Source organism: Notolepis coatsorum (assembly GCF_963971535.1).
Source record: "Notolepis coatsorum genome assembly, chromosome: 7".
In the NCBI taxonomy this organism is placed as follows: domain Eukaryota; kingdom Metazoa; phylum Chordata; class Actinopteri; order Aulopiformes; family Paralepididae; genus Notolepis; species Notolepis coatsorum.
Window position 1 is genome coordinate 139,269,159 of NC_140171.1, and position 24,210 is coordinate 139,293,368.

At 45.5% G+C, this 24,210-nt stretch overlaps 1 protein-coding gene across 1 annotated transcript in view; it reads left to right on the forward strand.

The window, feature by feature from the left end:
• sorbs2a (sorbin and SH3 domain containing 2a) overlaps positions 1-24,210 on the forward strand; it is a 141,173-nt gene that overhangs the window by 75,927 nt on the left and 41,036 nt on the right. Inside the window, 3 exon segments of the mRNA XM_084318405.1 lie at positions 18,056-18,109; positions 19,379-19,586; positions 21,478-21,592. Of these exon segments, the coding sequence (XP_084174531.1) occupies positions 18,056-18,109; positions 19,379-19,586; positions 21,478-21,592 (377 nt within the window).

A 24,210-nucleotide genomic window follows, 5' to 3' on the forward strand; every position in this document is an offset into this window, starting at 1 on the left:
AGATTGTGCTAGATAAAAATAGATAAGTTTAAAATAAGTATAATAAGTTTAAAATAGAAGTCAAGTACGTAGACAAAAGTGTTCAATATACATAATACAATATACAATGCAGATTGAAAGGTACTGAGTTACAATACAATATACAGTACAATGCAGACATGGATGAGTACAATTTAGGTACAATTTACAGTAAGGTGTGATGAGGTATGAGTTGTAGTGCAAATTCTTTACCAATAAATATAAAGTGTCTAAAGTGGGTAAAGGGGTAAAGTGGGTGCTGCAGTGAGTTGTTTGTTACACTCTGTGTGCTGTGGTGTGTTGTGTTGTGGTGCGTTGTGGTGTGGTGCGGTGCGGTGTGGTGTGGTGTTTAAGTTTATTTGGATCCCCATTAGCTGTTACAAATGGCAACAGCTACTCTTCCTGGGGTCCACAGAAAACAATAAATACAAACAAACAACATAATTAAAAATAAAAACAGCAATAAACATACGAAACAATATACATAACATAATCAAACATAATCCCCCCCTACACACCCATCCAACCCACCCACATCATCACATTAGCATTATACCAAAATATTACAAAATATTACAAATATTACAAAATGACTAATAAAATAATAAAATGTTATATATCAAGCATGGTGTGGTGTGGTGTGGTGTGGGAGGCGTGTAGAGGAATGTGCCCGTTGGCCCTGATCAGTCCTGTTTGTGTCCTGATATAATGTGAGCAGGAGAGTCGGGAGGGTGGAGGCTGAGGTTCTTTTCAGCTGTCAGCAGCTTTAGTCCCCACATTAAAAAGCCTCTCTCTCTCTCTCTCTCTCTCTCTCTCTCTCTCTCTCTCTCTCTCTCTCTCTCTCTCTCTCTCTCTCTCTCTCTCTTTCTCCCTCTCTCTCTTTCTCTCCCTCTCTCTCTATCTCTCTCTCCCTGTATCTTTCTCCCTCTTTCTATCTCTCTCTCTCTCTCCCCTCTTTCTCCTTGTGTCTCTCCCATGCTCAACCCTTTGCCTCTCTTTTCTCTATTCTCTGTCCCTCTCTTTGTGTGCTAGTTGTAATTAGGAGCTCAGTCAAAGTCCTTGTTACGTACTGTACTGCAGTGTGTGTGTGTGTGTGTGTGTGTGTGTGTGTGTGTGTGTGTGTGTGTGTGTGTGTGTTATCATTTTATAGCGTCGTGAATATAAGGTATAACACACTTTTCGTCTAGACTTTTTTCCCGGGAGCTTAGATAATAGGCTAAACGTTGGCGCCGTTATATCAAACGCCATTTCTGCTGTATATATACGAATGAAATAAAACAAACTGCGTAGCATCCGGACTATTACAGAGCATCTATGGATGAAATGGGGGCGGCGGGGAACGCCGATTACTATTATTGATTAGCAATATAGTGTGCATTCAATCAGCCATGTTCACTGATCGATCACGTTAGGTTTTAAAACAATGTCCAATCCAGCTGTAATTTGGGGTAATATTATCCTACCGTCAGGCCATGTGATCGCCGGCAGCATTTCCTCACCACTCATCGGATTCTGGTAGATCGATATGCACATTGGCTAATCATAAATCCCATTATGCCACGCTGGAAAAAACGCTCGCCAAACTAATCCAAGATGGAGGATGTTCGGCTGGAATCAGGGAACTATGATCCGCCCACAGGACTGTACTTTAAAAAATATATAAAAATTCACAATGATACTGCAGTGGAGCGATGGCGCCCCTAAGCGGGTTTGGCCGGTACTGCATGTTTCGAAAATCAAATATCTGAAAAGAGGCTGGTAGTGGATCGGGCACCTAGGAAGCACTATAAATAAGAAATAAAACAATAACAACTCGTCACGTATATACTCGTGGCTCTGGTCCACATCGCGCTTTTTCAAAACCTGTATATATACGTGGACGGTAGTGTTAACAACAGAGCAGTGCATCGCTCTTAACTTAACAACAGAGCAGTGCATCGCTCATAACACTTTATAGAACAACAGAGCAGTGCATCGCTCCCAACACTTTATAGAACAACAGAGCAGTGCATCGTCTTAACACTTTATAGAACAACAGAGCAGTGCATCGCTCTCAACACTTTATAGAACAACAGAGCAGTGCATCGTCTTAACACTTTATAGAACAACAGAGCAGTGCATCGCTCATAACACTTTATAGAACAACAGAGCAGTGCATCGCTCATAACACTTTATAGAACAACAGAGCAGTGCATCGCTCATAACACTTTATAGAACAACAGAGCAGTGCATCGCTCTCAACACTTTATAGAACAACAGAGCAGAGCATCGCTCTCAACACTTTATAGAACAACAGAGCAGTGCATCGCTCTTAACACTTTATAGAACAACAGAGCAGAGCATTGCTCTCAACACTTTATAGAACAACAGAGCAGTGCATCGCTCATAACACTTTATAGAACAACAGAGCAGTGCATCGCTCTCAACACTTTATAGAACAACAGAGCAGTGCATCGTCTTAACACTTTATAGAACAACAGAGCAGAGCATCGCTCATAACACTTTATAGAACAACAGAGCAGTGCATCGCTCTCAACACTTTATAGAACAACAGAGCAGTGCATCGTCTTAACACTTTATAGAACAACAGAGCAGTGCATCGTCTTAACACTTTATAGAACAACAGAGCAGTGCATCGCTCTCAACACTTTATAGAACAACAGAGCAGTGCATCGTCTTAACACTTTGAGTTTCTTTAAAAAGTTCAGTTCTAATTCGCTTTACAGAACAACAGAGCAGTGCAGTGGAAATGGTGGTCAGTTCTAAATGACAGTGCATAAGAGGTAGTGACATGCAAATTAGCATAGAACTGACACATGCATTTGACAGGAAGTGCATAAAAGTAGGCAGAATAATAAGAATAGTGCAGGTAAAATACAATTTGTGTCAAGATATCAAGAAATTATGGAACTCATAAGCCTGAGGTGGAGAACAAGAGAGCGATAGAAACAGAGAAAGGTGGGGTGGGGGGGGGGGGGGCGAGAGACATAGGCGGATTGAGAGAGACATCAAGAACGGGTAATAAAAGCTGAGAGAAAAGAGGTGAAAGGAACGTGAGCAGAAAAAAGAGAGAAACAGACGCACTGTGTTTTGTCGGCCAGCGCTACACATTTTTCGGGGCCCTCTGGTCGGTAGCCATGGAGAGTGAAGAGGCCAGTCGGGCCCTCCGTGTTGCCATTCCAAAATGCCTGGTCATGTGGGCTCTCTCTCTCTCTCTCTCTCTCTCTCTCTCTCTCTGTCTTGCCCCTTTTCTCTCTCATTTTCTCTCGCTCTCTTTTTTTATCCGCTTTTTCTCCTTATTTCCTATTTTTCTCCCATCCCAATTTCGTGTTTCCAATTCTCCCCTCCCCTGTCTTGAACGTTGCTCGCATATGCCCCCCACTGGTCGTTGTAGGGAGGATAGAAGCCTTGCATCACGTGTCCCCTCTGTTCCACAAGGAGGCAGCCTGTCACATCTTTTCACCTGCCAGCGCGGACTCTCATTGGCGAGGTGTAACGTGTGGGAGGCTCACACTACCCCCGCCATTTCCTGTCTCTGCTGTGCAGGCGTCCCCCAACCGACCTGTAGGAGTCGCTGTCCACAACGTCCAGATTACCACCCATCGACTTCCACCCGCTAACTCTGCCAATGAGTTAGTATGACGGCCGGCCCAAGCCGGAGGCAACGCCGACAGCCGGAGTCGAACTTGGTGTCTCTTACGTTGGTGACGAGCGCAATGTCCGCTGCGCCACCCAGCCGCCACTTTCTCTCTCTCTGTCTTGCCCCTCTTCTCTCTCTCTTTCTTTCTCTCTTCCTCTCTATCCCTTTCTCTCGTATCTCTCTATCTCTGGCTTAGCCTTCTCATCTCTCTCTCTCTCTCTCTCTCTCTCTCTCTCTCTCTCTCTCTCTCTCTCTCTCTCTCTCTCTCTCTCTCTCTCTCTCTCTCTATTTCTTTCTCTTGTCCTCTCTATCCCTCTCTCTCGTCTCTCTCTATCTCTGTCTTAGCCCTCTCTCTCTCTCTCTCACTCTCTCTCTCTCTCTCTCTCTCTGTCTTGCCCCTCTTCTCTCTCTCTTTTCTCTCATGCGGGCTCCGTTCCTCCCGGACGGAAAGCGGCTGCGTTCTGTGTTATCGACTCACTGACAGATGAACACTCTCTCTCTCTCTTGTCGGTCAATAGCTCCTTTTTTTCCTCCGTGGTGGCTGTGAAACTCAGGCACATGTGAACACAGGCAGACGGGCACAGAAATGATGGGCATCGACCGTATTCACACGGTGGGCCATTTTGCACGACTTGCTCAGTTTGTTGGGAACAGGGTGGAAAGGAATCCCAACCTGAGCATGACATAAGAGCAAAATTGCCCACCGTGTGAATCAATGGGGTTTCCCTCCTGTCACAGCTCCCACTGAGTACATTAGTCAAAGTCAAAGAAGTCAAAGAAATGGCCATTCAGTCTTTTTTATGTCCAAAATTGAGACTAGTGTCGCAATTTACAAAAGGTGATGGTAAAACAAAAAGATGCAGCTGCTACACTCTAGTTTTGAACATTCCACTATTCATTCCAATGGACCAACATTGCCCGTTTAGTGTCGGTTTGTACCCAACCGGTGCGGTGGAACTTTCCAAAAAAGTAATAGCGACTCGAGTTGGACCAAGCCGGTCATTTTGATGTGATGAAGGAGTGGTGGTGAAGGAGGCAATTTCCATCCTACATTGTAAAGCGCTTTGAGTGTCAAATAAAGCACTATATAAATGCAATTAATTATTATTATTATTATTATTATTATTATTATTCATTAATTGTACCTTACACTTGTGTGTGGTGCGAAAGCTCTAGTCGGACAATAAACGGCGTGTTTCTGTCGTGTTTCTGTCTGTATCTACCGCTACAGTGATTTCTGCCACGTGGAGAACATTGATACATACTGTACAATTCTGATCTGAGTATTCAGTAAAAGAGCCTTTCATCTAATTTCATCATAGGGTGAAAATCCACCATAAAACAGAATGTGCTATTTATTGTGCTATTCCAATGCTCTCGGACAGTTAAGTCAATATCTATAAACCTAGACTGTCTCCCTAAGCTTGGAATCAGAGCATCAAGACTTGAATTTGTGATGTCATCAAGTGGCTTGTCTCTCTGGTGTTTCAGCGTAAGGAGAGAAACTTCATATTCATAAAGTGTATGATATTCTTTTAGGGTGGAATTCTCTCTAATGGTTGAGATTATGCGAATCTCTTGCAAGCTTGAGATTAGAAATAACTAGGGCTGTCAAAATTAATGCTTTAATTTTGGAGATTAATTTAAATTATTTAAAGCATTAAAATAAATTAATTTAGATTAATCTATGGAGTGAAAAATCTTCAATATTAGCGCCACGGATATAAGTGTTATGGTTTGTAACCGACCCCAATCGCACAACACAAGACAGGTATGAGGGTAAGCCAAGAAACGGGCATTTATTGAACAGAAGGAAAAACCGGCACTGTCCCTTTAAGGGAGAACTCAAAATAAAGGATAATATGACTGGGAAAGGCACAGTGCCTTTAAGAGGCGAGCTGGCTAAGGGGAAGGCAAGGGAAGGCTAAGGAAAACAGGGAGGAACTCGGAGGACCGGACGGGAGGGACTAGGAGGACTAGAGAGGGAAGAAAGGGACAGAGGCCCGCGGAGGCGGGCTGGGGACGCGTTTTCCTTAATGCCAAGCAAGCAGTGCAAAAATGCTTCCGCATTCGTCACCGCACGCCAGTGCGGTAAAGCGCCCTTCTTTTCAGACAAATGCTACCGTGCGTGCACCGGCGGCGGCGTGCTCGCTCAGGTGCGTGCGTGCGCCGGCGTGCTCGCGCGAGGTGCCCGCGCATGCGCATGAGATCCCGCCTTGGTTCGACACGAGCGGAGCTCAATATATATAAGTCACCGCCCCTTATTCAGTATCTAGCAATAGCTCAATTGGCAAGGCCACATGGCTGTGGATCCTATGGCTCGTTTGCTGGCGAGTTCGAATCCCATCGAAAATATTTTTTAACGTGATTTTTTTTTAACGTGTATTCTTTCGCCGGTTAAGGTTAGGCATGGTTAAGGTTAAGGTTAAGGTTAGGCATTGTTTCGGAGTTGGTTAAGGTTAGAACGGTTAAGTTTAGGTGCTGTTAAGGAGCTGGTTAAGGTTAGAGTTTGTCAAAGAGAATGGCAATATAATTTCTATGGTTAAGGTTAGGCATGGTTAAGGTTAAGGTTAAGGTTAGGCATTGTTTCGGAGTTGGTTAAGGTTAGAACGGTTAAGTTTAGGCGTTGTTAAGGAGCTGGTTAAGGTTAGAGTTTGTCAAAGAGAATGGCAATAGACAGCCTATTTCCGCGCGACCTGGGCGCTGGGCGGCGGAAAATGAAAGGCGCATTACTGCACGCCACTACGGTACATTTTTGCACTGCTTGCTTGGCATAAAGCTACACGCGCTGGGGACAAGGAGGACTGGGGGACTAGATAGGGGAGAAACTGTTCTGCTGCTCTGCAGCCTCTCCCGTGGTGGTAGTAGGGGGTAGCAGATGCTGACGTCTGAGCCGCTCTGCAGACTTCTCTCGGCAGAATCTCCGAGGTGTTGCGGGACCGAGAGAGAGAGAGAGGGAGCGAGTCAACAAGGGTGCAGGTAGAACGAGCAGGAGAACAGGAGAGGTGACTTGTACCCAAATACAAAAATATCCAAGTGAACAAATCTTCGTGTAAATACACACAGTGAGCAAAGTTCCAAAACACAATCCCAAGTGAATATCTTCGGTGCAAAAATAGACACAGAGAGTGAAGTCCAAAAAACAAACCAATGTGAATAATATCTTCGGTGTGAACAACACACAGTGGGAGATGTAAGGTCCAAAAATATTATCCCAGTGAAAACAACAAAAAGGCGATCGCTGGGTGAGTGACTGTCTGATAAAAAAAGGTGGTAATCTTCAGTGTTAAAGAAACACACGAAAACGGAATTTGATCAAGACAGTCAGTAAAACTCACCCAGACGTAGTGCGTAATGAGCGCTGGAACAGCAGCGGGGCGAGAGCGTCGCCACCGGGGAGCCGGCTGTCCGAGCGGAGGTCAGAGTGGTGCGCCACTGCTTGGAGTGCGCGCCGGTACAGAGGACGCAATTGCTGCGCGGAGGTCTGGAGTGGAGAGCGCGTCTGCGCGGAATGCGCGCCGGTACGGAGAGACGCATCTGGAGTGCGTCTGCGTGGAAGAGCGCGCCAGGCTCGGAGGTCTGGATGATGCGCGTCTGCTGGGAGTGCGCGCTGGTACGGAGAACGCATCTGGAGTGCGTCTGCGTGGAAGAGCGCGCCAGGCTCGGAGGTCTGGATGGTGTCTGGGCGTCTGCAGCGCGGAGGTTTGGATGTGCGTCAGGACGACTGCTGCGCGGAGGTCTGAAGTGGATCACTGGGATACCTCCCGTGGAAGTCTAGGGAGCGCAGTCCAGTCTCTCCCTCAGGCAACGGCGACAGGAGGCGAAGGCTGGAGCACATCTTTACGCCGGAGATAAAAACAGCATAGACAGAACAGAGGACCTCCCGAGGGAGTCTTGATGAAAGAGAATATGATACCGAATGTTACGGCATGTTACAACACGAGGAACAGAGGGGAAGAGCCCTGTACTTAAAGCCCACAGGGGAACTAATTAGAATGCACCACAGGTGCGGGAGGTAATTGATAATCGAACTAGAAGTGTGAGTTCGGCACCAGACCAATCAAACACATAATGACAGGTAGTACAAGGGTGTGGCTGCTGAGAGCAAACGAGAATAAAGAACGCGAGGGTGGGGGCTAGTGAGGTGAGCAGCGGACAAAACCTCACAGTACCCCCCCCTCAACGGGAGCCACCCGGCGACCCAAAAATACAGACAGAGTGGCAGGGGGCAAAACAAGGCAAAAAAAACAAAAGGTACTGGGCCAAGCCAGCAGGGGAAGCCACAACAAAAGTGGGGCTAGCAAAAGAACAGGGTAGCCGAGGGGTAACTAGGGTAGCAGAGGGGCAAAGTAGGGTAGCCGAGGGGTAACCAGAGGAGCTGAGGGGCAACCAGAGGAGCTGAGGGGCAACTAAGAGGAGCACCGGGAAAAGGGCTAGCAGAGGGGAGGTTAGCTGCCAGGGCACTGATAGCTACAGGGCCTATGCTAGCTGTACTGCTACATCAACATAGAGGCTGCGCAAGCTGCCGGAGCTAGGCTAGCAGAGGGAAAGGGTAGCTGCCAGGGCACTGATAGCTACAGGGCCCGTACTGCTACATCAACATAGAGGCTGCGCTAGCTGCCGAGAGCTAGGCCGGCAGACAGGGCTGGACCAGCATGAGAGAACAAGCTAGCTGGAAGGACAGTCCTAGCTGTGGGGAACCGACCTTGCTAGCTGAAGGGGCAGACCTAGCAGTGAGAGAAAACTGACCTTGCTAGCTGAAAGGGCAGTCCTAGCAGTGGGAATACTGACCTTGCTAGCTGAAAAGGCAGTCCTAGCAGTGGGATAAACTGACCTTGCTAGCTGAAGGGGCAGTCCTAGCAGTGGGAAAACTGACATTGCTAGCTGAAAGGGCAGTCCTAGCAGTGGGATAAACTGACCTTGCTAGCTGAAAAGGCAGTCCCAGCAGTGGGAGAAGCTACACAAAAAGTGGAGGCCATGCAGAGGGACCGGGTTAGCTGCCTGGGCCTGGCTAGCTACAGGGCCTATGCTAGCTGCAAGGGCTGCATCAACATAGAGGCTGTGCTAACAGCCGGGGCCAAGCAAGCAGACTAGGGCCATGCAGAGGGACTGGATTAGCTGCCAGGGCATGGCTAGCTACAGGGCCTATGCCAGCAGCAAGGGCTGCAACAACATAGAGGCTGTGCTAGCAGCCGGGGCAAAGCTAGCAGACAGGGGCCAAGCTGGTAGTAGAGGCCAATCAAGCTGCAGGGGAGTCAAACAGGGCTAAACAGGGAAGCTAACAGGGCTAACAGGGGAGCTAGAAGGGAACTAGAGGGAACAAGAAAAAAAAGGCAAACTCAACATACACCGTCTGTGCTGGCTGGGGTCGTCGATTGGGTGGGGTCGTACTGTTATGGTTTGTAACCGACCCCAATCGCACAACACAAGACAGGTATGAGGGTAAGCCAAGAAACGGGCATTTATTGAACAGAAGGAAAAACCGGCACTGTCCCTTTAAGGGAGAACTCAAAATAAAGGATAACATGACTGGGAAAGGCACAGTGCCTTTAAGAGGCGAGCTGGCTAAGGGGAAGGCAAGGGAAGGCTAAGGAAAACAGGGAGGAACTCGGAGGACCGGACGGGAGGGACTAGGAGGACTAGAGAGGGAAGAAAGGGACAGAGGCCCGCGGAGGCGGGCTGGGGACAAGGAGGACTGGGGGACTAGATAGGGGAGAAACTGTTCTGCTGCTCTGCAGCCTCTCCCGTGGTGGTAGTAGGGGGTAGCAGATGCTGACGTCTGAGCCGCTCTGCAGACTTCTCTCGGCAGAATCTCCGAGGTGTTGCGGGACCGAGAGAGAGGGAGCGAGTCAACAAGGGTGCAGGTAGAACGAGCAGGAGAACAGGAGAGGTGACTTGTACCCAAATACAAAAATATCCAAGTGAACAAATCTTCGTGTAAATACACACAGTGAGCAAAGTTCCAAAACACAATCCCAAGTGAATATCTTCGGTGCAAAAATAGACACAGAGAGTGAAGTCCAAAAAACAAACCAATGTGAATAATATCTTCGGTGTGAACAACACACAGTGGGAGATGTAAGGTCCAAAAATATTATCCCAGTGAAAACAACAAAAAGGCGATCGCTGGGTGAGTGACTGTCTGATAAAAAAAGGTGGTAATCTTCAGTGTTAAAGAAACACACGAAAACGGAATTTGATCAAGACAGTCAGTAAAACTCACCCAGACGTAGTGCGTAATGAGCGCTGGAACAGCAGCGGGGCGAGAGTGTCGCCACCGGGGAGCCGGCTGTCCGAGCGGAGGTCAGAGTGGTGCGCCACTGCTTGGAGTGCGCGCCGGTACAGAGGACGCAATTGCTGCGCGGAGGTCTGGAGTGGAGAGCGCGTCTGCGCGGAATGCGTGCCGGTACGGAGAGACACATCTGGAGTGCGTCTGCGTGGAAGAGCGCGCCAGGCTCGGAGGTCTGGATGATGCGCGTCTGCTGGGAGTGCGCGCTGGTACGGAGAACGCATCTGGAGTGCGTCTGCGTGGAAGAGCGCGCCAGGCTCGGAGGCCTGGATGGTGTCTGGGCATCTGCAGCGCGGAGGTTTGGATGTGCGTCAGGACGACTGCTGCGCGGAGGTCTGAAGTGGATCACTGGGATACCTCCCGTGGAAGTCTAGGGAGCGCAGTCCAGTCTCTCCCTCAGGCAACGGCGACAGGAGGCGAAGGCTGGAGCACATCTTTACGCCGGAGATAAAAACAGCATAGACAGAACAGAGGACCTCCCGAGGGAGTCTTGATGAAAGAGAATATGATACCGAATGTTACGGCATGTTACAACACGACCCCACGAGGAACAGAGGGGAAGAGCCCTGTACTTAAAGCCCACATGGGAACTAATTAGAATGCACCACAGGTGCGGGAGGTAATTGATAATCGAACTAGAAGTGTGAGTTCGGCACCAGACCAATCAAACACATAATGACAGGTAGTACAAGGGTGTGGCTGCTGAGAGCAAACGAGAATAAAGAACGCGAGGGTGGGGGCTAGTGAGGTGAGCAGCGGACAAAACCTCACAATAAGAAAGAGGTCTAGCTGAGTCAATGTTGATGGTTTTGTTGAACATTTGTATTTCACAGGAGAGAAACTGTATTCAAAGAAAGCTATTAAAATAGTCTTTGAATCTAAATAAACTTTCTTTGTGTTGATTTTACATTAATTCCATGATTTTACTCAAGTTGTTACAAGCTGTTACAAGCTTCGGTCTTAAGTAGAAAAATGCTATTTTTTATCTAGATTAATTACAGAAAATTGTGAGATTAATTAGTAATTTTTTTGTATCTATTGACTAGAAATAACTCATAATATCCAGTCGTGGAAATTATCTCCAGGAAGTGATGTGTTAAAAACGGGGCACTCCAGTGGCGCACCACGTAACTACACTTGCAGTGTAATCGCAACGTCCTGGGTTCGAATCTGGCCCAGGGACATGTGTTGTGCATATGGCTCGCCGACAACAAACTATCATTACACATGGGCAAAACAGAGTCCATTCTCTTTGGTTCAAATAACAAACTCAGCAAGACGGTTACAGTGGGTGACAATATTGTCACAAGGAAAGATGAAATTACCTACCTGGGTTCCATCCTAGAGGCTAATCTTTCCTGTGACAAAATGGCATCCAATGTAATAAAAAAAAGTCAACCAACGAACTCGATTCTTGTACCGGATCTCCTCTCTGGTAAACAAGAATACCCTGAAGACTCTGGCAGGAGCACTCATTCAAGGGTACTACGACTATGCTTGCACCTACCCTTGCATCTACCCAAATCAAAAGCCCTGGGTAGATAAATCCGTCCGTGAGGCTCTGAAAGTGCGCACATCAGCATACAACACAGGGCTGGTGACAGGCAACATGGAAGAACACAAGACGGCAAGATACAACGTCAGGAGAGCAGTAATAGAGGCAAAACGGCGTTACAGGGATAAAGTTGAACTTCAGTTTGAACAGGCTGACTCTAGAGGCATGTGGCAGGGCCTCAGAACAATGACAGATTACAAAGGCACCCCCCTCAAACTGAACAGTGACATCTCCTTAGCAAATGATCTCAATTCCTTCTATGCAAGGTTTGAGGCTGTGAATAACAACACCAGCCTACAAACCACGGCAATGGGGGGGGGGGGGGGGGGTCTGCTGATGGAGACTCAGTGTTCAGGGTAACAGAGCATGAGGTGAGACGGATCTTTAAAAAAGTGAATATCAGGAAGGCAGCAGGACTGGACGGCATCCCCGGCCGCGTCCTAAAAGTCTGTGCCGACCAACTGGCCCCGGTATTCACTGACATCTTCAACCTGTCCTTGGAACAGGCTGTCATCCCCACCTGTCTGAAGAAGTCCACCATCATCCCTGTACCCAAAAAATCTACGCCCGCTTGCCTCAACAACTACCGCCCTGTAGCCCTCACCTCCATAGCCATGAAGTGCTTTGAGAAGCTAGTGAAGGGCTACATCTGTTCCTCCCTCCCCATCAACCTGGACCCCCTGCAATTTGCATATCGCCCCAACAGGTCCACGGAGGACGCCATAGCCCATGTGCTGCACACAGCAGCATCACACCTGGACAAGAGGCAGGGGAACTATGTGAGAATGCTGTCATCGACTACAGCTCATTATTCAATACCATAGTCCCCTCCAAACTCATAGCCAAGCTCAGGGACCTGGGCTTGAACTATGACCTCTGCCAGTGGGTCCTGGACTTCCTGACGGGCAGACCCCAGGTGGTAAGAGCAGGCAACTGCACCTCCTCATCCATCACGCTCAACATAGGGGCCCCCCAGGGCTGTGTTCTGAGCCCCCTCCTCTACTCCCTGTACACACATGACTGCGTGGCACAGCGGAACAACAACACAATCATCAAATTTGCTGATGACACAGTAGTGGTGGGCCTGATCTCTGCCAACGACGAGAGGGCCTACCTGGAAGAGGTAGAGACTCTGTCACAGTGGTGTCAGGAGAACTGCCTCTCCCTGAACGTCAGCAAAACAAAAGAGATGATTGTGGACTTCAGGAGGTCGGGGGTCAAGGACTACAGCCCCCTCAGCATCGACGGGGCACCGGTTGAGAGAGTGAACAGTTTCAAGTACCTCGGAGCCCACATATCCGAGGACTTGACATGGACCACACACATTGACAGTGTTGTGAAGAAGGCACGACAACGCCTCTACTTCCTCAGGCGCCTAAGGAAGTTCCAAGTCAGTCAGAAGATCCTTAGGAACTTCTACTCATGTACAATAGAGAGCATCCTGACTGGCAACATCACCTCCTGGTTTGGGAATAGCACTGCACAAGACCGTAGCAGACTACAAAGAGTGACACGTTCAGCCGAACGCACAATTGGAGGGGGGCTTCCCACCCTCCAGAACATTTACAACAAGCGGTGCAGGGGGAAGGCTAAGAGTATTATTAAGGACTTGAGCCACCCGAACAACTGCCTCTTTGAACTGCTGCGGTCAGGCAAGCGATACCGGAGTCTTTGTTTGTTTGTTTGTTTGTTTGTTTATTTACACATATAAAAACAGTTACATATATAATACAATATAGTCCACAAGGGATGTGTAGGAGAATTGCCTAAAAACCCTCAAGGGGCTTGCATGTGGCATTCACCAGGAAGCAAAATTACATTATATCAAGATAAATATAAAATATAAAATAAAATCCCCCCCCCCTCTGAACAAACAAACACACACAAGCAGGCCTACATAGACACCGAAGTAGGCACCCCATGCCATACGATTTCTGGTATAGAGAAAACAATCAATGACAGTAAGAATATATAATAAAACGAAAATACAATAACACAATACATCAAGCCATCAGACTACAGTTTGTAAAGGAAGTCCATATGGGAAATATTGGTGATCTAGGAGATGAGATTTCAGTGCTCTTTTGAATTTCAGAAAAGAAAATTCCAAAATATGTGGAGGCAAAGAGTTCCACAACTTTGACCCTCGGTAGAGCAAACAAAACTGAGATTGGGAAGTGCGGGAAAAGGGTGGTCTAAGCAAACAGGAACTACGTGTGGGGTAATTATGAATTTGGTGATTGTGGGCAAACATGTCATGAAAAAAAGGGGGAAGGGCTCTGTTTAAAGAACTATGCACAAATAAACCAGTCTGAAGATGATTCACTTGATAAACACTGAGGATACCTAACTTATGGAATAGAGGCTGAGAAGAATGACTTCGATGTACACAGCTGATTATTTTTAGAGCTCGTTTCTGCAGACGGTATATGGGCTCAAGTTTGGTCTGATGCGTACTACCCCAAACTAAATTACAGTAATTGATATATGGGTAAACCATAGAGTAATATAACATTGTGGCAACCTCGGTGCTCAGCAAGTGACGTGTTTTTCCAAGAATACCAATACTCTTGGCCATTTTTGTAGTTATGGCTGTGATATGAGGTTTCCATGATAGGGATTCATCAAGCAGAACACCAAGGAATCGTGTAAAACACACCCTAGCTATGGGGATGTCATTGATCACTACTTTAGATGAAGAGTTAAAAATCACAGATTTGAGACCAAAAAAAATGTAATTCGTTTTTTTAATGTTTAGTGATAATTTGTTGCATTTAAACCAAATTGATAGTTTGTTAAGTTCTTCATTTATGACCCTAATGATGGTATCAGGATCTTTATGTGAATAGAATACACACGTGTCATCTGCAAATAAAATTTTCAACAGCCTGTCTGAGACGTTAGGGAGGTCATTGATATATAACAAAAATAACAAAGGCCCAATAATTGAACCTTGGGGCAGACCGCAAAGTAAAGGAAGAAAAGGAGAATTTGTCCCATTATAGGATACAGACTGACGTCTATCTTTAAGGTAACTGGTGAACCATAGCAGTGCATTCTTTTTTATTCCAAGATGTGAGAGCTTCTGCAGGAGGATATTGTGATTGACTGTATCAAATGCCTTTGATAAGTCTAAAAAAATACCTATAGTGTTTTCCTTTCTGTCTTTAGCTTTGTATATTTCATTAATTAGATGTGTTATTGCCATATATGTTGCATGTTTCTTTCTGAACCCGTACTGGTGAGTGTAAATAATATTGTGCTTATTAAGATGTTCAATTAATCTTTTGCACTACAACTCGTACACCCACTGTAAATTGTACCTAAATTGCACTTCATCCCATTTCTGCCTTGCACTATATAGTATTGTATTAGTACACTGCACAGTATTGTATATTATATGGTAACTCAGTTACGTCTATTCTGCATCGAACATTGTACATATGTCTATACTGAACACTGTGACCTAATTTTTTTTACTTCTAATTTACATGCTATACTATGTTATTTTATTTCATACTTATCTTGTCTTGCACAGTCTCTGGAGCGTAACAGTAAGAAGCATTTTGTATAAAAGTATTCTGTACTTCTGTATGACAACTATTAAAGAAACTTGAACTTGAAACTTGAACCTCATGGTACCAAAGCACCTCAAAGGCACTAAAAACCAAATTACAAACATCTCAAAACAAACTAGTCAGACTACTGATTGACCTGACTCCTAGAACCCACCTCACACCTGCCCACTTTGCCAACCTAGGATGGCTTAGAGTAGACGACAGAGTACAGCAACTTGCAATGGGCCTGGTCTACAAGATACACTACACAACCAAGGTACCCATGTACATGTCAAAATACTTCCCAAAGGTCAGTGAATACCACGATCACAACACCAGAGGGAGCTCCACAAATCATGTTAAACCCAGATTCGGCTCAAACAAGGGACTAAACACGGTTCGCAATTATGCCACATCAATGTGGAACGCCCTACCCAAAGCTGTAAAGGAATGTGAATCACTACCACCTTTCAAAAACACTCTTCAAAGAAACACCTACGGGAGACTGCAATTTCGAAACTGGCCCCTACAAAATGCCCTAACCCAGTGTACAGTAAAGACCAAGTATTGCTTTGTCACTAAGTATTCCAAATGTAACAGTGTACAGTGCCCCCCCCCCCATCCTACCCAACCCCCCCCCACCCCCCTCCAATGTACACGCCCCACCCACCCTACCAACCTCCTCCAATGTACAGTTTCCTATCTTGTCAAATGTATATACCCTCTTTTCTGGACACTTTTTGTATCACAAACAGTACTGTATTTTCATAATCTGGTACGTCATTAAATGTATAGATGTAGCAGTACTGTCTATCTGTATGTCGTGTGTGTCTATTGATAGACATTGAAAATGGGGGACCCTGATGTAAACAAGACGAAAGTCTTTCTCTGGTCTGCATCCCCTTAACAATTGTATGTATTGAGCTGTACTGTACTGATACCCATTCTGCAATCTGTAATAAACTATTCAATCAATCAATCAATCAGATCCTCCCCATCTCTCATCAACTCAGGCCAATGTCCAAACTGTCCTTCACTAAAAGCACTAAAAATGCCCTAAAACAATATCATAAAAAAAAAACTGGAAACCCCTTCTAGTTGTTCTCATCTGACTTAATGGAATGTTGATTTTGATGATTAACTTCTCTCCTCTCCTCTCTCTCATCTCTCTCTCTCATCACATCGCCTCTCTCTCCTCACTACTCTCTCCATCTTCTCTCTCTCATCTCCTCTCACTTACTCTCCTTCTCTCTCTCACTACACATCTCTCTCTCTCTCGTCACTCATAGACTGGATAGCCTAAGACGAACAAGACATTCACAAGCAATCCACTATTGGTTCACAAAGCAGGTAAGGCTGCTGTACTGTACCAGGAGAAATCTCAGAGACAACCGTTTTCTACTGCCCATCAACCAACAATCTCATAACTGTGCATATAACCCTTTCTACCACACTACAAAGAATTAACCTTTTGTGAAAAGGTTAAACCCTTTGTCGTGTGGTATGTGAAATGGTTGACCTTATTGTATGTGTGGTAGTGTAAGAGGTTAACCTTATGTAGTGTGTTTTGTGAAAGGCTTCTGTGTTGTGCAGTGAAGGGTTAACCCTTTGGTTATTGTGGCAGTGAAAGGGTTAAGGGCCCAGCTACATTGATCCGTCGTGTCTGTGTCTGTTTGTTAGTTATATTTCATAAGGAGTACTGGTTTGTTTGGACAGGGCTGACGACGTGTCCGTCTCCACCCAGACATGTGTACAAAAAAATTATCCACTTTTTCTCCTTATTTTCTATTTTCTCTCCATCCCAATTCGTATCGCCAATTCTCCCCTTCAATTCTCCCCTCCCCTGTCTTGAACGATGCTAGACTATGCCTCCCACTGGTCGGCTGTAGGGAGGATAGAAGCCTTGCAATCACGTGTCCCCTCCTCCGGTACACGAGGAGGCAGCTTGTCGCATCTTTTCACCAGACAGCGCGGACTCTCAGTGGCGAGGAGTAACGCGTGGGAGGCTCACTCGCTGCCCCCGTACTTCCTGTCTCTGCTGTACCGGCGGTCACCCAACCGACCTGTAGGAGTCACTGTCCACAACGTCCAGATTACCACCCATCGACTTTCCACCCGCTACATCTGCCAATGGAGATAGTATGACGACTGCCCCAAGCCGCAGGCAATGCTAACTCGGGGAGTCGAGACCGGAGTCTCTTGCATTGGTGACAAGCGCAATCTCCGCTACGCCACCCAGCCGCCTGATATGTGTCCATTTTGATGGACTGAAAAGTTTGGAGAGGACGAACTTTTGGAAGTGATGGGATACATGTTGTCGTCGTCGTCGTCGTTCTCCCCCCCCCTCCCGTTAGCAAAGCACGATGCATGATTAGGTTCTGATTTAACCCGTCCACTACCACACTACAGAAGGTTAACCTTTTCACTACCACCCTACAGAAGGTTAACCGTCTGTAGGGTGGTAGTGAAATGGTTAACCTTCTCTAGTGTGGTTCTGAAAGGGTTAACCTTATGTAGTGTGGTTGTGAAAGGGTTAACCCTTTGTCGTGGGGCAGTGAAAGGGTTAACCGTCTGCATTGTCGCAGTGACCATTTGGCAGTGTGGTAGTGAAAGGGTTAAAAACAAACCAACGGACAGTAATACCTATTGTGTCTCCGTTTTGTGATGGATCAATGTAGCCGTGCCATAAGAGCGAAACAGAGAAGGGAGTGAGTGTGAATATGGTTATGTGTGTGTGTGTGTGTGTGTGTGTGTGTGTGTGTGTGTGTGTGTGTGTGTGTGTGTGTGTGTGTGTGTGTGTGTGTGTGTGTGTGTGTGTGTGTGTGTGTGGTGTGTGTGTGTGTGTGTGTGTGTGTGTGTGTGTGTGTGTGTGTGTGTGTGTGTGTGTGTGTGTGTGTGTGTGTGTGTGTGTGTGTGTGTGCGTGCGCGCGCGTGCGTGTGTGTGCGTGTGTGTGTGCGTGCACTTGTTCTACTCATCTCTGTTGTTCCTGCTCTAGATGATGACTACGCCGCTGACACGTACAATGCTACGTACGCCGTCATAAACACTGGTGAGACCAAGTAGCCGCCTCCATTATAACAAACGTTTTAGTGTCATGCAAGTCTTTCTGACTGTATACAAATGTATAAGGGAATGATATTTGCAAATTACCAAAAAGAGGAAAGGGGAGGTGACTATTGTCAATCTTCTGGATTCTGAGCTGTTGTTTTCTTTTTCTATTTCTTTTGTACTACATTATGGATACTTATATTATTTATTTAGTTTATGTTGTTTTCAATGTTAAGAATGAAGAACTATTGGTCATGTGGATATTCTCCATTATATAATTTAAAGGGGACATGCATTGCTATTCTTTGCACTATTTTGGCAACTTTACACAGTTCCTGTGAGTCTATGGAAGACATCTGTAATTTCTTTTTTCAAAAAAAGGCATTGTTTTATATTTCTAATGAAGTACTCAAAAATATCGTTTTTTCAGCCTCAGGATTTCAGGCTGTTATTGGATGGGCTCCGCCCATAAGCACTTTCAGTGACAGTCACCCACACAGCGTGATACATACGAGAGAGAGCGAGAGAGAGAACGAGCAAGCGAGAGAGAGAGAGAGAGAGAGAGAGAGGGAGAGATGCGTCCCCGACACACACACAGTCAAGTTTGTTTGTAAATGCTCTGACGAGGGAGAGAGATGGCGCACACACATTTACACACACTTCTGCACGGTCCCGACCGGTCCCTCTCTCTCTCTCCCTCTCTATTTCTCTCTCCCTCTCTCTCGCTCGCTCGCTCGCTCGCTCGTTCCCTGCCTCTCTGTCAAAACCCGTTTGAGGACGTGTCGGGTTACACTATGCGCTACAACCATAGAGGGGGCGTTACTGCAAATCAGTACCTTATTCACGTCAGCAATACCGTCAAATCAGAACAGCTTAGTTGAGTGAGGGAAGATCTCGTGAACTCGAGATTAGACTGATGAGTCAATATGATAATTAACGACACAGACCACATTGATATAATCCCCAATTGCTAGGATACAATGCTAAACACAAACACTGGAAAAGGCCATTTATAATGCATGGGACCTTTAAGTATTAATTAATGTTCCCACTTGGAAGTGTCGAATAGGGGTATATGGCATGATAAGCTTAGACCTCTTCCTGCTCCTTTTCGAACAGTGATGTATATTTTTCGTTGTTTGTCTTTATTCTTTTTTTTTTTTAATCATGTTCGAAATAAAGATCAATTCATTCATTCATTCCTCAACGTGTCTCTCTCTCGTCCTATCTCGACGGTCTCTTGTCTCTCCTGCCTCTCTGCCCTCATCAGACACCTACAGCATTTCGTCCAACCCCACCACCATGGTCCACCCGGCCCCTAGGACACACACATACCGTCCCCTGGCCAAGAGCCCCTTGGACAACGGAGGGCCCCGCGACCCCTCGCCCTCCCCCGCGCCGCCCCCTCCCCCGCCCATGCCCTCCCTGCTCCAGCTGAGGACCCGGGACAGCGACCGCGAGCGAGACTCGCCGGACATGTAAGAGAGAAACCACCATCTTCCAGTCGTCCAACTACTAGGAACCTATAGTAGCTGACTCCCACCTAAAAGGACAACATACTTACCTTGTGCATACCGCACTTTATGTCTATACTGTATACTTCATCAGAGCATATATTTAGCATTTAGCATTTGAGCATTTAGCATTTTTATTATTATATATTAGATTAGATTTAGACTATTGGATTATTAGATTATATATTGCATATATTTAGCATTTTAGCATTTCGTTTTTTTATATATATATATTAGATTTAGATTATTCGATTATATATTGTAACTATATTTATTGTAGGGCAAATATAACTGAGAGGGCATACATACCCTTACCTCGTACCTTGTTGCCCATGTCCAGAGTTAATTATATTGTTATATTGTTTACACTGCCTTTTTATTCTATTTTTATTTGTACTTCTCCACTGTACTATAATTCTGTGACCTGTACCTGTATGTCTTCTACTACCTGTACCCCCCCTCCCCCCTCCCCCTCCCCCCTCCCCCCCATGCTGCTATGATGCCTGAATTTCCCCAAGGGGGTCAATAAAGGAACATCTTATCTTATCTTACTCAAAGTGTGGGACAGTATGTATTGAAATGAGAAACCTGCCCAAACAAAGGCACATGGATATAGAGTAGAAATACTTTATTCATCCCAAGGGAAATTTGCTCACAGTAAACAGGTAGGTAGACAAAGCTAAAGTCACGAATAAGAATAAGACTAAGAATAAAATACGGTCCGGGATATCCATTGCCTATGTTATGTATAAGTCAAGTCAAGTCAAGTCAAGTAATTTATTTATAGAGCACATTTAAAAGCTCGAGAGCCAACCAAAGTGCTGTACAGTACAGTCAAAGCATAAAATCCATGTCCTATAAAATACACAAATACAAAAAGGCACAACAGGACAGGACAGTACATTCAAAAAATAGGACAAGCGGATAGGGGAGCACAAAGTACAGTATAGCACACCGGGGACAGAGGAGCACAAGAAGAGATACAAGAGGGAGGGGGCAGGATAAAATTGCATGGGAGTGTGTGGGTATATACATTCTAATATAAAATATACAGTAAAAATATACAGAAATATACAAGTGTACAGGAAAGAAAAAACTTCATGTTTGGCACGTAGGTACTGAATGTGTTTGGTCTTCTCTCCGATGGCGGTTTCACCTTGCATTGATAACCCACTCTCGTTTATGACATAGTAGGCCTGGCCTGTCCCCGACTAAGGATTTGTATAGAAATATATAATTATAATATATAATATATAAAATGTCTACGAACAGGTCGAAAAGTACCTTGAGGGAAAAAATCAACTTTGATTGGCCAAAATTTGCCGATACCCGCCCGAATAATAAAAAAAGAATTAAAGAAAATTTGAATATTATTATTATTATAATATTTTTTTGGATCATTCCATTTGGGCTGTGGGGGGTGCTTAATGTCTGAAGGAGTCGACTGAAGCCTTCTTGTCCTCTGCAAAAGCATGCAATTAGTCCACTGATGGATACATCTTTATATTTGTCTAGTGTGTTCATTCTCTGTGCCCGTTTTCTTAGGCAGTTAGCCTCGCTGGTTTGCGCCCCATTAGCGTTAGCCACGCTTCTAGGCCTCTTTGCTTTTGGAAAGAATGATTTATAAAAAAATATATATTATAATTATATATTTCTTTGCATTCGACTAAGAGATTGGCAATCAACTACGGCTCCTTTCGATCGATTAGTCGATTATTCGACTAGTCGAGGTCAGCCCTACACCTTGCATTGATAACCCACTCTCGTTTATAACATAGATCAACCCATCAAAATGTAATTTCAGGCTGTAAATACGTGATCTAAGAATGGTGTTGTCCTGTGTCCTTTGCACCAGGAATGAATGGGGTCCCCCCGACAGGAAGGTGGACACACGAAAGTACCGCGCTGAACCCAAGAGCATCTTTGAGTACGAGCCAGGAAAGTCCTCTATTCTGGAGCACGAGAGGCCGGTGAGTAGGTTTTTAATGCCGTACTCATCATACACGCAATTACATCAAAGCTCCATTAAAAACTCCATTACCCATAATCACTTTAGTGCCTTTATGGTCCTCCTGTCAAGTTGCTCTCTGGCACAGATCTAGAATCAGCTCCCACTGTCTAATGCATCTTCTGTTCCATCGAGGAGAACGTATCCTTACTGGCCTCAGACCACTGCAACCTTCCTTTTTGCCACAATAAGGGAGTAGGATTCTGCAGCTATTTCTGGCAGTCGTGCTTAAGGTTCAGTAGGAATGCAATTATATAATTCTTGGCTGCCCTTCTGTACCCAGGGGCTGAGAACCCTGGAAGGTGCATGTTTAGAGGTAATGGGCTTTAACTGTTAATAATGGAACATGACTGTTAGAGGAAAAGGTATATAACGCAGAAACACCATTTAGTCTAAAAATGTATCTTAAATTATCTTACGCCACTGATTGTATGGCCTCATACAATACAATACATGACTGCTAAACACATGCCCTTAATTGGAAAGTATAGGTGATTTAATGAAATAGTTTGCCAATTTTTGTATCTTTGTGGGGTCCTTTTCGTCAGAACACAAGGTTTCTCCCCAGTGTGTCCATCATGCTATGAGCGCGAGAAATGAGAGTGAAGAGAAATGACGAGGTCAGGTCTTCAGTGTGTTCAGTGTGACGTCTGATGACAGCCGTCCTATAGGATTGTGAGATGAGATAAACGAGTCACTGGACGAGAGGCAGACAGAGAAAAGGTTAGCGCTGCGACGTTAGAGAATGTCGACGAGCCCAGACTCTGTTGGGACACCTTAGTTAAAACTGCTCTTAAAACACACCTCTTCACCAAGGCTTTTCCCCATCAGTTAGTTTAGATTAGATTAGGTCCATTATCCCTTACCTGCCCTCATCCCCCTTTTTTTCCCCTACTTCCCTAGCCCTATTTTTTTTCCTGATTGTGAAGCGACATTGGGTTCTATGAAAGGCGCTATAGAAATTTGATCTATTATTATTATTATTATTATTATTATTATTATTATTATTATTATTATTATTATTATTATTATTATTATTATTATTATTATAACACTCAATGTATCTCTCTTTTTCTTTTTGGTAAATGTATGTATCCTCTCTCTCTGTTTCTTTATGGTTTGTGTATGTGTGTGTGTGTGTGTGTAGGATAGAATCTGTCCTGTGGTTCATGTATGTGTGTGTGTGTGTAGGAGAGAATCTGTGCTGTGGTTTGTGTATGTGTATTAGGGCTGACCTCGACTAGTCGAATAGTCGACTAATCGATCGAAAGGAGCCGTAGCCGACTGCCAACCTCTTAGTCTAATGCACGTTTTATTTTTTATTATTATAATATATATATATATATATTTTTTAAAGCAAATAGGCCGTGGCTAACGCTAATGGCGCACATACCAGCGAGGCTAACTGCCTAATAAAACGGGCACAGAGGCACTGAAAGAGGAATTCACACACTAGACAAATATCAAGATGTATCCATCAGTGGACCAATTGCATGCTTTCACAGAGGACAAGAAGCCTTCAGTCGACTATTTAAAAATAATAATGCATTCTGGGGGTGGGGGGGGGGGGGGGGGGGGGGTAGTCGACTACCAGTCGACTATTGGCAAACTTCGGCCAATCAAAGTCGACTATACAAATCCTTAGTCGGGGACAGGCCGAGTCTGTGTGTAGGAGAGAATCTGTGCTGTGGTTTGTGTATGTGTGTGTGTGTGTGTGTGTGTGTGTGTGTGTGTGTGTGTGTGTGTGTGTGTGTGTGTGTGTGTGTGTGTGTGTGTGTGTGTGTGTGTGTGTGTAGGATAGAATTTGTCCTGTGGTTTGTGTATGTGTGTGTGTGTGTGTGTAGGATAGAATCTGTCCTGTAGTTCGTGTGTGTGTGTGAGTGTGTGTGTGTAGGATAGAATCTGTCCTGTGGTTTGTGTATGTGTGTGTGTGTGTGTGTGTGTGTGTGTGTGTGTAGGATAGAATCTGTCCTGTGGTTTGTGTATGTGTGTGTGTGTGTGTAGGATAGAATCTGTCAAGTGGGTTTCTCTGGACCCCTCTCGTAACAAAATTATCCATCTGTGCAAAGCGGAATGATCTGTTTTGCAAGTCAGATGCGATAATATACCGCAGGAACCGCAGAATATCCGCCACTGAAGTGGGCGGTCTTTCCCATAGCTTGCAAAACGTCCATTTCCCCAAAGGCACAGGGATAGAAAAGGCTACTAAACAGTGAACCACTGCCTCAGCTCTGCAGTAACAGTTTCACAGTGAAAGTCATTGAGAGTGTGAGGGAGGAGGAACAAGCCCTGGGGGGCCAGTCAGTCCATAGGAGTCGTTCTCTCTCACTTTAGCACCGCCCGAGTCTTCTGGGAGGAGAGGGAGGCGAACGCCGGCGCCGGCTCGTGTGTTTCTTACTCGGAGGCGCCCGGAGACTGAAGACGGTATTATCCGTCACATGACCCAGCGGGAGAGAGAACGGAGTGCACAGGAGAGTAGGGGAGACACAGGAGAGAAGGTTCTTAATGGAGACAGTAGGACGGTTGAGAGGGAGACCGAGTAGAGGAGACACAGGAGAGAAGGTTCTTTATTGATACAGT